The sequence below is a fragment of the Arxiozyma heterogenica genome (genome assembly GCF_036370985.1).
Source record: "Arxiozyma heterogenica strain weizmannii chromosome Unknown scaffold_16, whole genome shotgun sequence".
Lineage (NCBI taxonomy): Eukaryota > Fungi > Ascomycota > Saccharomycetes > Saccharomycetales > Saccharomycetaceae > Arxiozyma > Arxiozyma heterogenica.
In genome coordinates, this window is record NW_027042669.1 from 378,496 (window position 1) to 395,475 (window position 16,980).

At 30.0% G+C, this 16,980-nt stretch overlaps 9 protein-coding genes across 9 annotated transcripts; 4 read left to right on the forward strand and 5 right to left on the reverse strand.

Moving 5' to 3' along the window:
- Positions 1-107: 107 nt before the first annotated feature.
- Positions 108-1,448, reverse strand: SUB2 (ATP-dependent RNA helicase SUB2; the record flags this gene model as incomplete). The annotated part of the gene is made up of 1 exon (XM_064857931.1): positions 108-1,448. One exon carries the CDS (start codon positions 1,446-1,448, stop codon positions 108-110), a length of 1,341 nt encoding a protein of 446 aa, XP_064715291.1.
- A 1,518-nt stretch (positions 1,449-2,966) lies between these two features.
- On the reverse strand, positions 2,967-4,733 carry NDE2 (NADH-ubiquinone reductase (H(+)-translocating) NDE2; the record flags this gene model as incomplete). The annotated part of the gene is made up of 1 exon (XM_064857932.1): positions 2,967-4,733. One exon carries the CDS (start codon positions 4,731-4,733, stop codon positions 2,967-2,969), a length of 1,767 nt encoding a protein of 588 aa, XP_064715292.1.
- Positions 4,734-6,373: 1,640 nt separating this feature from the next.
- On the reverse strand, positions 6,374-7,465 carry PWA37_001298 (carboxymethylenebutenolidase; the record flags this gene model as incomplete). Its single annotated transcript, XM_064857933.1, has 1 exon — positions 6,374-7,465. The coding sequence occupies one exon, from the start codon at positions 7,463-7,465 to the stop codon at positions 6,374-6,376; it is 1,092 nt and encodes a 363-aa protein (XP_064715293.1).
- A 762-nt stretch (positions 7,466-8,227) lies between these two features.
- On the forward strand, positions 8,228-8,761 carry PWA37_001299 (uncharacterized protein; the record flags this gene model as incomplete). Its single annotated transcript, XM_064857934.1, has 1 exon — positions 8,228-8,761. The coding sequence occupies one exon, from the start codon at positions 8,228-8,230 to the stop codon at positions 8,759-8,761; it is 534 nt and encodes a 177-aa protein (XP_064715294.1).
- Positions 8,762-9,993: 1,232 nt separating this feature from the next.
- On the forward strand, positions 9,994-10,746 carry LUC7 (Luc7p; the record flags this gene model as incomplete). The annotated part of the gene is made up of 1 exon (XM_064857935.1): positions 9,994-10,746. One exon carries the CDS (start codon positions 9,994-9,996, stop codon positions 10,744-10,746), a length of 753 nt encoding a protein of 250 aa, XP_064715295.1.
- A 423-nt stretch (positions 10,747-11,169) lies between these two features.
- Positions 11,170-12,429, reverse strand: NUR1 (Nur1p; the record flags this gene model as incomplete). Its single annotated transcript, XM_064857936.1, has 1 exon — positions 11,170-12,429. One exon carries the CDS (start codon positions 12,427-12,429, stop codon positions 11,170-11,172), a length of 1,260 nt encoding a protein of 419 aa, XP_064715296.1.
- Positions 12,430-12,929: 500 nt separating this feature from the next.
- RAM1 (protein farnesyltransferase) lies at positions 12,930-14,225 on the forward strand (the record flags this gene model as incomplete). The annotated part of the gene is made up of 1 exon (XM_064857937.1): positions 12,930-14,225. One exon carries the CDS (start codon positions 12,930-12,932, stop codon positions 14,223-14,225), a length of 1,296 nt encoding a protein of 431 aa, XP_064715297.1.
- A 570-nt stretch (positions 14,226-14,795) lies between these two features.
- UBX3 (clathrin-mediated endocytosis regulator UBX3) lies at positions 14,796-16,115 on the forward strand (the record flags this gene model as incomplete). Its single annotated transcript, XM_064857938.1, has 1 exon — positions 14,796-16,115. One exon carries the CDS (start codon positions 14,796-14,798, stop codon positions 16,113-16,115), a length of 1,320 nt encoding a protein of 439 aa, XP_064715298.1.
- A 204-nt stretch (positions 16,116-16,319) lies between these two features.
- On the reverse strand, positions 16,320-16,745 carry SRP14 (RNA-binding signal recognition particle subunit SRP14; the record flags this gene model as incomplete). Its single annotated transcript, XM_064857939.1, has 1 exon — positions 16,320-16,745. The coding sequence occupies one exon, from the start codon at positions 16,743-16,745 to the stop codon at positions 16,320-16,322; it is 426 nt and encodes a 141-aa protein (XP_064715299.1).
- Positions 16,746-16,980: the final 235 nt, after the last annotated feature.

Sequence of the window (16,980 nt, forward strand, 5' to 3'; positions counted from 1 at the left end):
AAAAAAGCGGAGGAACTAAGAGCCATATTGAGATAGTTAAAAAACAAACAATAAAAAACATAAATAGATAAAACAAAACTATCGTTTGACTTTTAGCACTTTCACATTTAGTTGTTCAAGTATGTAGATGGGTCAATACCCTCCTCCGGGAATTCAGAAATCTTAACATCAAAACGTTCTTGAATTTTACTCAAAACTTCTTCATCAGCTGGAGAAGAAACAAATGAAATGGCTAAACCTTTAGTACCGAATCTACCAGCTCTACCAACACGATGTAAATATTGATCAGCTTCAGTGGTTAAATCATAGTTAATTGCCAAATTAATACGTTCAATGTCGATACCCCTACCAAAGACATCGGTAGAAACACAAATACGTTTCTCAAAATCCTTGAAAGCTTTATAACGGGCAATACGTTCTTCTTGTTTCATATGACCATGGACAGTGATAGCTGGGAAGTTGGAAGCATTTAATAATTTAGTCAATTCATTAGCTCTAGCAGTAGATTTAACAAAAATAATAACTTGGTTAAATTCTAAGTCATCTAATAATTGAGCCAATTTACGATTCTTTTCACGCTCTTCTAATTTTATATAATATTGTTGTAAACCATGTAAAGTCAATTTAGCTTCATCATCAACAAAGATTTCCAACGGATTTTGTAAGAAACGTCTACAGATTGGCCTAATCTCTTGAGATAAAGTGGCAGAGAACATCATAACTTGCTTATCTCTTGGTGTGGCTCTAAAAATATCCTGAACATCTCTTCTCATATCCAATTCTTCAAGGACTTTATCACATTCATCAATAACGAAGTTTTTAACATGAGATAAATCTATATATTTGTCTCTAACAAGGGCCTTTAAACGACCTGGAGTAGCAACAACGATGTGTGGAGCGGTATCCTTATTCTTTAATAATTCGGCATCTTTACTAATTGGAGTACCACCGTAAAAAACAGCTGTCTTAACATCTGGCATATATTTAGAAAATCTCAAGTATTCATTACGAATTTGATATGCCAACTCTCTAGCATTACAAATGACAACTACAGATACTTCACCTGGAACTGGGTCTAATTGTTGTAAGGTAGATAAAACAAAAACTGCAGTCTTACCCAAACCAGATTTGGCTTGACACAAGACGTCAGTACCATGGATAGATTGTGGAATGGTATGTTGTTGGACTTCAGATGGATGCTCGAAACCACAGTCAATAATAGCTCTAGATAATTCAGGCTTTAATAAAAAATCCTTGAAACCAGTTGAGTGGATACCTACATATGAACCTTTCTTATCAGCTTCATTTGTACTAGAAGTTTGTTCTTCCCCAGTAGTGCCAACAGCAGCAGACCCTTCACCACTTTCTGCAGCATTGTTGGCATCAACTTGGATTTCTTGTTCGTTATCAGAGTATTCTAATAAATCTTCTTCACCTTCGTGGGACATTATGATATTCAGTATAGTAGATTATGATATCCTTTCTTTTCTTTATACTTAAATTTGTTTATTTAATCTATCCAAGGATTTTGTATGATATCCTAATACTGAATAAAAAAAAATTAAACAAAGGATAACGTTCCAAGGATGTGTGAAAGGGCTTAGTTAAACGTAGCTGGTCCAGATAGTACAAAAAAGAGTCACTAAACTAGTTCCACACACAACAATTCACTATGCTACTCACCTGGCAATCAGACAATGAAATAGTGATAATGCTTGCGAGCCCTACACAGACTTAATCGACGATCCTTCAATTATGCATTATGTTGTTTATCTTATAAACTTTTAATTATTTTTCATGTTTGTCTGAATTTTTCAAAAAAAAAAAAAAAAAAAAAGAAATTAAAAAAAATAATTTCATAAACATATAAGAAGATCGTAAGAAATGATGATTGCATTTCGAGATCTATGACTAAACAGGTAATTAAGAAAATGACACATTAAATTACCAATCATTTTGATTGCCATTTTACTTTTATTGACTGTTCTAGAAATTTTCAGCACTATCATTAATATTAATATTGATACTTACATTTATTAAAATTTATTATTAAAATAAATATGGCAATAGAATGAACTTTAATAAATATTAACAATGTCTTTAATTAAAGATATGAAAAGACGTAAAACAAATAATTACAAGCTGTACTATCTATACTATCCAATTGAACTGTTTTGTTAAGTTTGACTCCATTATATGTAGTTTATACACACACACACACATATATATATATATACATAATAGTTCTGATTGTCAACAATATCATTATTTATTAAGAACAATTTCGATTCTTCTATGTCAATAATTATTATAAAAATAACCTTAACTTACCAATTGTGATAGCAAACTACATATAGAAATGTGCTAAAGATGTATTTTCCATCATAGAAACATATAAACTAAATTTACAATGCCAGTATCAATATTGTTCTCACCACCACAAAAGCTTATATATAATTGTATTAAATAGTGAAAAAAAAATGCATGATTATATTTTGACTGTGTACTTATTTCAACGTGGCAGCTGTCAAAGACTATGGAAGAAACGAAAAGATAATAAAAAAGGAAAAATTATTCATTTGCAGGAATGACAGTACATTAATTTTAATTATGCATTACATAAAATTAAGGGAATAATATATCAGATTATATTCGAATATTGATTGAATTTTATGTACAGATAGTTAATCGGCCAAAATGAAACACAAAAAATAATAGAAAGGAATAAAGCAATAAGATACAAAACACATAATTCAACATATTTCAAAAAAAAAAAAAATAACGTAAAAAAGAAACAGAAAAAAAACAACTGCAACCCATTACTCTTCTCTAAGAATCAATGAAAATTATGAGTACAGATCGAAAAGGGAAATATAAAAGAGTTTGTTCTCCATTTTTACAAGCAGATCTTCTTTTATTATTATTATTATTATCGGTAATTCTTTTTGATTGATTTGTTTTCTGTTTCAGACAGAAGAGTCTCTACCAAAGACGGAAGTTCTAATCCAATCAGCAGTAACAAGGACTCTATTTCTTAAGGAAATACACATGGATAAGTAGACAGATCTCCAGAACCAGAAAACAAAATTACCACCTGATAACCTGTATTTGGAACCAGCAATACTTAAATCGATAATGGCTTTGTCATCACCAATATATGCCAAAGTACCCTTATGATGGTATTGGAAATCGACTAGGTTGGATTCAATCTTTTCGATCTTAGTTTTTAACGATTCCTTGTCAGGACAACCCGGTTGTTCCATCTTCCATTTCAACTGATCGATCTCATGTAATTTCTTCAAATATTTTGCCAAATATTCACCTTCTTGATGAGCTACTTGAGCAGTAGGAACCCAACCTGGATGGAAAGTACAGTCACCAATACCAAATACGGAATCTTCGGCACCTAACAATCTTAACTTGTCATCGATCAACAAACCACGTCTATCGGTTTGTACATCTAATTTTTTCATGATATCCATGGTCAGTTTCTGTGGCTTAATACCAGTAGACCAGATTAGCACACCATATGGATATTCGACTTCTTCACCTTTACAGGATGCATAAACAGCATCTGGGGTGACGCGTTTAACCAAAGTGTTTAATTTTAGGTCAACATCTTCATTAATTAAGAATTTTTGAGTGTAGTCGATCAATTTCTTATCAAACATGTTTAAGATATTTGGCAAGCCCTCAATTAAAGAAACTTTGATATCTTGGGCAATTTCCGGCATAGTCTTTGTCAAATCTTGTTTGATAAAATCTTGCAACTCAGCGACAAATTCGACACCAGTTGGACCACCACCGACGACCAAGAAGTTTAGTAATTTAGCTCTCTCCGGATCACCACGGGGTAAAAATGAGGCCTTTTCAATGGTATTCATGATCTTAGCTCTAGCTCTTTCAGAATCTGAGACTTCTTTCATAAAGATAGCATTTTCGGTAACACCTGGGATATTGAATGTAGTGGAGGTAGCACCGATACTCATAACCAGATAATCATATTTTAAAGTTTTTAAAGTTTGTTCGGCTGGACAGCGTTTATTTTGGAAGTCAGAAGATACAGGTTTGATAGTCAAGGTCTTATTAGCTAGATCGACATCAGTAGCATAGGCTTCATAATAGATGACCTCACCCTTAGACCTTCTAGTGATGGATCTAATAGGTTCAACGATAGATTTCAAATTGACAGTGCCGACTGGGGTAGAAGGTAACAATGGTGTGAAAAGGAAGTAGTTTCTTGGGGATACTATGACAACGTTATATAAGGAAGTGTCTAATTCTTGCAAAAGAGAGACGGCACCCCAACCGGTACCTAAAATAACCAAAGTCTTACGGGGAGAACCATCAGCAAAGGTTGGGGATTGTGGTTCTTGTTCATTTGGATGCAATTCCTTATATAAACTATAGGAAAAATAACTGGCGATAGTCAAAGCCGAATATAAAGCGAATCTTGAGACAAACTTACCAAAGGAACGTAATTTAGACTTTGGTTTTGAAGGGGTAGAAGATTGCTGTTGTAAAAGAGGAACAATTCTGTGGAAATGTCTATTAGTACTAGTATCAGTATATAAAGTTTTGAAATTAGATGATGTGAATTTGGAAGTATTCTTGATAGTTGAAAGACAACGTTGTTGTTTGACAATGGAAGAGATCAAAGTTCTTTGTAAAACGGAAGATTGACTCTTTGAAACGGAAGTCATTAAAGATAATGACCTACTACCCATATTCATTACTATTTTATTTTTTTTTTCTTTTCTTTATCTATATTAGAGATTATTGTAATCGAGCTCAGCTTAGTTTAAAATCAAAGTAGTGCGATATATGCATCAACTGTACTTAGTCAAGTCACAAAGCCACAGTATGGTAAACCAAAAGAGAAAAAAAAAAAAAGAATAAGAATATTAAGAATATTCCTTTTTTTTTTTCTCTCTTTAGAAAGAAAAGCAAAGATTACTATATATAAATACAAAGGAAAGCAAACCAAGGACAAGAGAAGTATTTATTAGTTTGAGATATAGGAAAGCTTTGATTAAGAAAAAAAAGAAAAAAGAACAAAGAATTAAAGAAAACATTGCCTACTTGAAAATTGATAGAACCTTACAAGGCAAATGCGTTTTTTTTTTTTATTTTTTTTATTATTTTAATTTATTGTTTTTGTTTTCGTTATCTCCAGTTGAAAATGTCCGATGTTTTTGAATCTGCCACCAGACACTCATAAACAGATTATATAAACTTCAATTGGAACTTTGACCAATAGAAAGTCACATATAAAAATACAAAAAAAAAATACAAACAAACAAACAAACAAACAATATGATGTGATATGATATTATGTTATATTATATTATATTATATATACAATATCTAGAAAATCTGTTTTTACGTAAAGCAAAATTTCAGATCAAATAATAAATAGCTAGTAGTAATAATAATAGTAAGTGAAGAAATCTGAATCATTTAGAATGATAAACTTTGGATTCTTCTAAAAATTATAATGTTTCTTGTTGGTATTTTCCTTGCTTCTACCTTCTTTTTTATTACCTGCCCAGAAGTAAAAAAATAAAAAATCAAAAAAATTAAAAAAATTAAAAAAAAAAAAAGACTAATTAATTAACCCTATAATTTCTAGAAAGAGATGTGGAAATTCCTTAGGGCAACGATACAACAGTTATCCTAAAAAAAAAACAAAAGCAAGCTGGGACATGAAAACCCTATATAACAAGAAAGAAAAATAATGAAAAAAAAATAAAAAAAAAAAAGAAAAAAAGAAGGAGCAATTTCCTAGAAGAATTCCATCCAATCAAATGGACTATATAACGAAAAAAAAAAAAGAAAAAAACAATTTCCATGGAGATAAGAATTATTTTCCGCTTTTCTTCTCATCTCAACTCCCTCCTCCCCTCTTTTTTTCTTTTTCTTTTTCTTTTTCTTTTTCTTTTTTTTTTTTAATTTTATTTTATTTTATTGTATAAATCTAAAGGGAGCAACGGTTTTACCGGAACAGCAAAGAGAACACCAAGAAAAAATTAAATAGATAAATAAAAAAATAAAAAAAATCCAGTTTTCCTGTCGTTATTTACATATTTATCTTCATACATTATGTTCTTCTCTTTTTCATTTTTTTTTCCATGATCTTTGGTTTTTTAGTAGACGCAGTTAAAATGAAAGATGTTCTAAATTAGGGTATAGTGAAATAAAGATATCAACCAACAAACGCAGGTGGAAGAGATGTTCGTTAGAAAGAAACTTCTAAGATTCTCTTGAGTTCAATTGCCTTGATCTTGCTTGAAAAATAAAAAAAACAATTTCTAATTTTTGGGTTGCTCTTAGATTTTGACAGTTTAGGCACTTACAATTTCTTTTTGATAATTCACTTTTCCTCATTTGTGGTAGTGTAACACCCAAGAGACGTTTTTAATCGTCTATTAAATTGCTCAAACATCAAGGAAAAACAACATTCAGATAGAGTAGGATTGAATTTATCGTTATCCCTTTCATCACTAATAAAATTTGTGTCTGTATCCATTAACTCCAAAATACTAAAATTTATCCCATTTGATCTCAAATTGTCGCGTATCAGCTCTCTACCCTTCGAACCAATCTTGGTACTCTCTGTACCAAATATCAACAAAAGTTCTTTACTTGGCCCCACTTCTTTTGTTATTCTCGATAGAGTATTATCATTCATTCCAAACCCAAGAGTCTTCGAATCTATATCTGTTGGAGAAAAACAGGTGGCACAACACACACTCTCATTCAATAATGATCTAAACGCTAAATGGCCTCCAAGACACATCCCTGTAGCACCGATCCCACGTCCATCGAAATTCGCCATTTCGTACAACTTTTTACAACATATATCAATGTCTTCGTCGTATGAATCCAATGGTTTCTGTATCTTATAATCGTTACCATCCTCCTTGCCTTGGTTATTGAATGGCAACGGTTCAGAACCAACAAAGTTATGGAACAATGAAGGTGACATGACTATATACCCATTTGAGGCAATCCTTTTGGCTAATCTACGTACTGTCTCTGTTACTTGATATATTTCACTAAATAATATTATACCTGGGAATTGTGCCCTTGGATAATTTTCAATAAATGGAGTCCATATGAATATATGTAATGGGTTCTTGCCATATCTTGTGATACTATCAATTTGTTCTTCTCTAACCAACATTTTGTTTTTCCCTTTTCTTTCTCTCTCTCTCCACCATATTATTATAAAATTTGAATTTAACAAAAAAAAAAACCTTTTACATTCTATCTTTTTTTTCTCCCTCAACCTTATATAATATATATATATATATATATATATTAAAATGGGATAAGTTTGATTAAGTAGATTCCTTTTATGTGGATCATGATGATAACAACAATTGAAATAAGGGGAGATAGTGTAGCAAAAGACAGCAACAGCAATAATTATTCCCAAAAAAAAAAAAGGTTTTGTGGACATTATTTTTTATACATCATCTCACAAGTATATTATTTAACCATTAAATATTGACAGATGCTAAAATTTCAATAAAGGGATATCTGATTAAAGATATTCTTTTTCCCTTATCTTATCTTATCTTTTTATCTTGCTTTACTTAAATAGGCAATTCTAGATTGTGATCCAAATCCCTTCTTTTTCCGTATTTTTTTTTTTTTTAGTTTCATCAAATTTTCAATGTGGTAGTGCAAATATAAAGAAGAAAAAGAAAAAGAAAAAGATAGATAGTTAATTTCCTATGCACACAACAATCTATAAAGAACTTATACTTGTGTTTTTAGTTTTTAGTTCATACCAATGCACATGCTTTTTTTTTTTTATTTTTTTTTTGTTTCTTTGCGTTATATTTGAAGATATATTGTTTGTAGCAACGACATCAAAAAAAACTTACATTAACAATGACCTCTCATAGATGTCTTAGGCATCACTAAATCTAATACACAATGTAAGATACTAATCCACGACCCAAAGGTTAAATATTGTAGATTTCATGAATATCAAGATCCAACTAAATTGATTTCCTCCTCAGCTAACATATCAAATAAAAAAGATGGATATATTTATATTTATACATATAGATTATTATATGACTCATTGGTTAATCACAACCAGAAAACTAAGTTAAATTGGTTAAAAGTTGACAATTCAATAGTATCAAATGGTAATGTTAGTAAATTAACCCTGTATGATCACAGTAAAGGGTACATTTTATGCAAAATTGGAATGACGTCCAAAAATGATGTACAAATACGATTAAAAGAATGGGAATCCCATTGTCATCATCCTGTTACTAACTTAACCCCAGAAAGAGTGTCTTTTTTAATTCAAAGATATACTTCTAACAATGCTAATTTTAATTCTAACAACAGCAACAACAACCGTAATAACAATAATAATAAATCGTTTAAATTTATCTCATTAAGTAAATTGTTTCAACAACTATCAATCAAGGAAAATTATCATCACAATCATCTTCATGAAATTCCACAACTTACTACAAACAATTTTTCTACTTATAAAAATGGTGGCTTTTATGTTTGTAAAACAAGTAAATTATCATTGAATGAAATTGAATCATTTTTACATCAATACTTTTGGAAAAAATACGGTCGCGGCATAATTCACTGTCTAGGGTGTTCAACAAATAGTAATAAAAATAGTAATACAAGAAAACATATTGAATGGTTTAATGTACCAATTAAAGAATTGCCTGATATGTTATACACAATAGATAAATTTACTCATGTCCAATCGTAAAGAATCCTTCTTGTTTGCTCTACAATGGATTGTATATTTATTGAACTAGAAATATTATATTCGCCATTATATCCGCGTTTCAAACATTTCATGATATTGTCATTTATTGTATCACTCAATACTTGTCTTGATATTATTTCTGGTGGGAGCAATATTAAAAGACATTTTCCGCCGATTTCCGAACTCAGTGAGTCATGAAACTGGTTGATAGAATTCCCACAAATTGATTGATCTATATTATTATATAATTTAACAAATTCACTACTATCGGAACTGAGTTGATCACTTATTGACAAATTTACTATATATGGTGACTCTGCATGTAATGTATATTTCATAGCTTTCATCGGATTGATAATGCATTTATTGAAAGTATTTTCGAAATTTACAACATTTAAAAACATATTTTCAGATTCGCTTTGTATATATTGAGTTAAATTTATAAATATATCAAATATAATCATCTTTGCGCGATAATTACGAAAGTTCCTTCTATTTAAATAGTTTATTGAGTCAGTGAACCCATTTCTATGATATAGATCGCAATACACATAATGAATATTTGAATTGGACCATACTTTATGCTGTATATCAACCTTGGATACATTGAGATAGTAAACATGACATTCTGGCGAATGACTTAATATCATATCACATAATTGTAAATTATTATCGTTTAGTAGATCTCCACCCAACACTAAAACATTTCCTGAAAAATTTTTAGTTAATTCAAATCCTAAATCACCTTTATCTAAGATCCATTGCATTATTGATGTAGAATATTTTAAAAACATAATCTTTTATATTATTGAAACCAATTGATATATTGCCATGCTGCCTTTGATTTCTCAAATGTTACAATCCTTGTTTAATATACATATTTCTAAATTGTCTTAGATAAATATAACTTGTTATTCCCGTATTTTTGTGTCATCTTTGTTTTAATTGAACATTATATCTGTTGTTTTTCAATTTTCTGTCACCAAATTTTGATCATGTGAAAAGGAAAGGAAACAGAAAACATACGTTAATCAGGCTGATGCTTTAATTTTTTTTGTTTTCACAGCGACAGAAGCTATATTATTCATTCTGATAGAGATATTCAACCATTCACCAAAATACTACAGATATATAATTAGAAATAACTTCGTTTAGATTAACTTCTTCTTCTATTTCTTCCTATTATTGATTCCTTTACTTTTCTTCACTTGATAACATTATCGAGTTAAAAGATGTCAACACCAGCTGCAGAGCAAAAGAAATTATTAGAACAGTTAATGGGTAAAGAATCCCAACAGAGTAAATATCATAGCAATAGTTACAAAAGCCGATATCAAAATAACAGGGAAGATCTAGGTTTGTACGACCCCAAAATATGTAAAGCATATCTGGTCGGTGATTGTCCCTATGACTTGTTTCAAGGCACAAAGCAAAGTTTAGGTAGATGTCCACAGCTACATTTGGCTAGATATAAACTACAATATGAAAAGGAGAAAAAAAATGGTAAAAAGTTCCCTGAGTTTGAAAGAGAATATTTTATTATTTTATCCAAAATTATTAACGAATGTAATGGACAGATTAAAATTGCGTTAAAGAAATTAGAGCATACCCCAGAAGAAAGAGCTAAGATTCAAAGCATTACTAAGGAAATTGATGTCATCGACAAGAGAATTGGATTAATGATGCAAGAAATAAATATTCTGATAAAACATAATCAAGTGTCTAGAGCAATGAGACGATCTGTAGAATTAGAAAAGTTGCAAGAGAGAAGAGTTGTCATAGCCAAAAAGATTAAATTTATTACAGAAAATATAGGTCAAAGTGCACAACAAAAATTACAAGTATGTGAAGTTTGTGGTGCGTATTTATCTAGATTAGACACAGATAGAAGGTTAGCCGATCATTTCTTAGGGAAAATACATTTAGGATATGTCAAGATGAGGGAACAATATAAACTATACTCTACAAAAAATAACAAAGAATAAAGAGTTAGTTATTTAGCTATGTGTATCTAAACTCTTTCTAAAAAAGATAGATTCTGATTATAAAGAAGATAGAAGGAACTCCTTGACACCATATTATCCATATACAAATGATAAAATAACTGATGTACCTTTTATACAACTGACAAATTAAATATCAAATATCTAAAACGAAAGTCTGAAAAAAGATATATATTATGTTGGACACTAAATTGTGATACTAATATTACCAGACTCTTGTATTTTTCAAATTAAAAGAGAAAAACTATAAATGTCCTGCTCTCTTTCCATCAAGTATCGAATACGATATGTGCAAAAATGATCTACCTTTTGTTAAGTCTACTATATTTTAAAAAAGTACAAAGAAGTTTCTTTATTTTTTTCCCACTCTTATATATAAATGTTTTTTTTACTTTGATTTAGACCTCAATGTGCATTTTGTAAATTCACAGGTTTATATGTTACCACATTATGACCTCTTATATTATCTTTAATTTCTTCAAATTCGTTTATATTTTTATTATATCGTTCCCGTATTAAATCACCAGTCAATGTGTGAGTTTTGAATATGTCATTATTTCTTACTACAGAAAATGGATAAAATTTAATAAAGCCAGAACCATTTGGTGTAGCATCGATTTGAACATCTTGATACTTCTTTGATACCACTGGTTTAACTCTTTTCATATAATATTCATCTAAAACAGCACTAAATAGGATTGTATCAACTTTATTCCTATTCTGATATTTATTTAAAATCAATTGAAACAAATATTGGTTTATCAAAATAGCAAATAGTGTAGAAAATGATACTGGTGAAAGACAAATAAAAATCAAAGAAATGGGTGAAAAGGTCATGAAAAGGTTGGTGATAAATTTGGTAGGAACCCATTTCCTAATCTCATAATAGTAATCTTTATCTGATAATGAATCAGTTGAATTTTTGGCTCTATATTTTCTGTTGAATATTTTAATGATGCAATTTTTGACCATACTAAGAGGTGTTATTTTGGGTGAAAATTTGTTCTCATTATCAATTAAAGTCTTTAAAGGTCTTCTAAGAACATCTGGCGAATTAGTGGATACTTTTGGAGTGTAAAATAGGGAATAATATCTATAATGTCCCAATAAAAAATAAATACTTATGAATATGTTTATAATGACAATGAAAATAAGTAATAAGAAAAGGAAATAATCAAGGCACTTTAAACTATTATAGTACCAATTATTGTTGGATTTATACTTTTCTAATTTAATATAAAACTGATTTCCTGACTTATCACTATTATTCATGTTATAGTCATTGTTAATACTGGAGACCTGTGGTAATAGATTATATTTCCTTAAAGTGTCTGACTTGGTAAAATCGAATAATGTCTCTACAGTATAAGTATCATATATATTCATATAATTAGGTTTTATCAAATTGTCTTGAAGAAATCTTACGATGAATGTTAAAATAGTTAACCCATGGCCCAATGGTTGTGCCAGTGTCCTAGCCTTCCTATCCCAATCCACCAATTCCACTTTTTCATTATAAAATAACAACAAATCAGATGGAGACATCTTTATAAGATGATAAATCCAGTTAAAGTAATTCATATTATCAAAATCAGTAAATTCTTCATCGTTTTCCTTGTCTTTTTCAACATTAATTGTCTTTTTTTTTGTAAATTTAAAGAACATCTCTCCTACCTACACTTTTTCTCTCTCTTGCGATGAAATGGTTGACGTATTATATACTATTATATATTCATCTTTTATCGCTTTACATGCTTCTCCAAATCTTTCAAAAAAAGTTAAAACATGCCATTAATTGGAATGCTGGAGACTAATAGTTGTGTCTGTAATAGACTGATGGATAATTGCTGTCTAATGTTGTTTGAAAAGATTTAATCTCATGTTTAGCACATCGTGTAATTTACCACTTTCGGTAAAAACTGGGGATTTGATTTCTACAAAGGTCAACAAACTCTTCTCTCTAACCTTGCAGTTTAAGTTGCCTATAGCACACTCTTCTATCTCTTAATACATTGATTGTAACCTGTTCAAATAAAAAACAATAGGTGATTGAAAGAAGACTTTGTTTCATGCTGATACATTTCAAGTTTAACTTTTAAAAATCTCGTCACATAAATACACACACACACACCCATATATATATATATATATATTATAGAAATAATATGACTAAAATTCAAAATAGCATAGCTAAACTACTTGGAAAGAAACGAGAAGTTATAGAAAGAGTCCTCAATGAAGATGAAGAAGAATACAAGTCATTACCAGAACAAGAAAGTTTACATTCTATTGAAGAAATCATGAAAGAAATTGAAACAGAAACCATACTTGATCGTCAAGAAGTAATTGAATCATGCATAGAACTGTTAATGAAGGAGCCTAAACTTTTGTTGAAGGATTCTCATTTAAACTACCTTTATTTTGCATTTACTACACAGTTCCCTCCAAATTTAATAGCTCTGGATGCATCACAACCCTGGATGCTATATTGGATTGCCAATTCTCTGAAAGTTTTGTCACGAGAATCATTATCTGAAGATTTTCAGAGAAGGGTTGCTAGAAAATTGTTGGAAATATCACCAGAAGGTGGTCCTTTCGGTGGTGGTATTGGACAAATTCCTCATATAGCAGGTACCTACGCTGCCATCAATGCACTATCACTATGTAATAATATTGAAGGCTGTTGGGACAAGATTAACAGAAAAGCAATCTATGAATGGTTATTAAAGCTAAAACAAGCTGATGGTGGATTTAAAACATATTTAGAAGTTGGTGAAAGTGACACAAGAGGTGTATATTGTGCATTGAGTGTAGCCTCTATGCTAAATGTTTTAACACCACAGTTATGTGATGGTGTATTAGAATATCTTATTAATTGTCAAACTTATGAAGGCGGATTTGGTGCAACACCACAGGTAGATGAAGCACATGGCGGGTACACATTTTGTGCTGTAGCCAGTCTGATGATACTAAAACAATTAGATAAGATTAATGTTGAAGCATTGATACAGTGGTGTAGTTCTCGACAGTGTTTTGAAGAGCGTGGCTTAAATGGGAGGTCGAATAAATTAGTTGATGGATGTTACAGTTTTTGGATCGGTGGTACTGCCGCCATGATAGAAGCAGCCGGTTATGGATGTTGTATTGATCAAAATGCATTACATGAATACATATGTCAATGTTGTCAAAATGAACAAGGTGGTGGACTTATCGATAAACCTGGAAAAAGCCCTGATTTTTATCATACAAATTATGTGTTACTAGGTTTATCCATAAGTGAAAGTGAATATTCTTTACAAGAAGACAATATAACAAACAATATATCAACTATCTTAATCAGATCTAAACAGAACAATTCCCTATCTTATCCCTTATCTAATTTGAATTCAATTAATCCTGTATATGGTATTCCTAATACAGATTTATTGAATTTTGTAAAACATTTCAATACACCTTTATAGAAGTTTAGTATAATCCTATATTAATATGTATATGTAGTTACTATTTTGATTAGTTCAATCAAACAATGCATGTCGAAATTACAATACATAATAAACAGGCAAATATGTAAAAAATATGAATGTGTGTAGACCATTGAATCACCTGTGTCATGCTAATCATTTCGTTGTAATACATTCATTTACCTACTATGCATTAAGATGACATTCTTGTACTTTTTTGAATTTTTCTATCTATGCAATTGTAGCTAAAAAGCAAGAAAAAATATATTCAACTTGTTCAAGAAAGCGATAAAACTAAATAACATACAAGGAATCCAGAGTAGTAAAAAGAAGGATGAAGACACAAAATAGTAAGAGAATAATGTTGAGATTCAGAGGATGAATAGAAGACTCTTATTTTGCTGTTTCAAAGATTAATTGATACGTTAAAACAGACAAGCCATATCATATCGAAGTATCATTCTTATCCCCTAATATTAATACAAAGATCATTAAAAGAAAATAAGGAGAGAATACTTCTTAATCTATCACTATAAGACTGCTTTTAATACTCATATTTTTTTTTGCAGTATGAATATATTTAGATTAAATAGACAAAGAGGTGACGAAGAAGAACTTTTGAATTCAATACCTGGTGGTTTTCCCACAATAAACGTATCTAATTCAAGTAACAATAACACCACTCAGTCACAGGATGTTCCACCTGCAAATAATAGTACAACAAGTTTTCTAAGAATAGTTTTACAAATTCCTTTGTACATTCTTTATTATTTGGTTACGATTATATTGACGATTCTTTCATTGTTGAAACCGATTCTAAATTTTAATAAACTTTATGCTCATTGTCATAGACAATATTATGATTATAATACAAATATGAAAGTTTTATTAGACCAAATTTCAAATGAAGATGTTCATAATGATTTACATTTAGGATCATCAAATTACACATTTGGCTCAGTATATAATTCCGAGACATCTGTGATTCCAGCTCAATTGATCCAAAACAGTTACCTAGCGTTATTAGAGAATTGCTCATCTGAATGTAAATTCGGTTTAATATATCTACATAATCCATTACTCTGTGATAAGATGAGTTATGTGAAGCATATCCTTTGTTCTCCAAGAGTTATTAATTGTATTAAAAGTTATCAGATGTTACTTTGGTTTGGTGATGTCACTACATCGGAAGGGTTGCAAGTATCCAATGCTTTAAAGGTACGTAAATTCCCTTATTTCGGTATATTGTCTAGGAGAAGTAATGAAACTGCAGAGATTATATTCAATTTTAATGGTCCTATTGAAGAGTTTAATCCACGAGATTTAGAGTCTGTGCTTGTTCAAAAATATCCTGATCTATTGCAGATGATTGAACAAAGACAAAACATAGAAAGAGATAGACTAATCAGGCAACAACAAGATGAGAGATTCAGACAGTCACTTTTACATGATCAAGCAAGAGAACGCCAACGAAATGAGGCACTTCGTAGAGAGCAAGAACAAAGAGATCAAGAATTATTAAAGAGGCAGTGGTTATTGTGGAGAAAAAGTCAATTACATCCGGAACCTACTAGATCACAAGCACAAGATATAAGTAGAATAGCCATTAAAATGAATAATTTTCATAATAATAGTTCTAGAATAGTAAGAAATTTTGATCCAACATTACCTATCGAGGAAATCTATGCGTTTGTTGAATTGACACAAAATAATATTATGGAGTCAGGAGATCGTTATGAATATGGAGACAATCCACCAAATGGATATCAACATCAATATAAGTTTAAACTGATCATACCTGTTCCAAGGAAGGAACTTGTTCCATCAACACTCATTGGGAATGAGCCTGGAATATATCCATCGGGTAACATTATTGTTGAATCTATATAAAGAATCAATTGATAGTAAACAATATAATACAAATTTTGTGGATATCGGAAATATATTTTTTGTTATATATATATATATATATATATATATATATATATATATGTTTAAATGAGAATACATAATAAAGTTAAATGTGCATTTGGAAAAATCATCTAATTGAAACGATCATTATTCATTGCTTTTCTTTTATATAAAAAAATCGACTTATTGGCCTTTTTTAATTTTATTCTTGCTTACTGATTTACCAACTTTCTTTTTCTTCTTTTTGATAAGACCATCCATATTATTTTTAGTTACTGCAGAGTAATTTAACCAAAATTTATCAAAACTATCCACAGGTACAATTGTAGAACATTTATGTTTGTTGAGTTTAACACCATAAGATATTCTAACAAGTATATTATATGTGTTTTGAGAGATAGTATCATTTACTTTAATTCCTGATTCCTTTGAAATATCATACTTAGGTGATTCATCGGTATTATATTCTGGATTGCCATCAACAAGATCTGGTTTAATATATCTTTTCATTGTAAAACGTACAGCAATTGCTTTCTTATTAGCTTCTTTAAAATATTCTTCAGCTTTTTTCAAAAAAGCATCTTGATCAATACAACCATCATTAGTCATTATGTAGATGTATGTATGTGTATATCAAAAGAGATAATGAGAAAAATTCAGAATATTGAAATATGATATTTTTAAACCAAATTTAATCTGATCACTTCGATTCCTTAATCAAATTTGATTAAGAAAACTCAGTTTGACTATTTTTTGGTAAAATGAAATTATTCAATACTGTTGGTTTAAGTAGTGATATAAACTATCATTAATAAAGTGTCATCGTTGGTTGCACTTTTGTCTT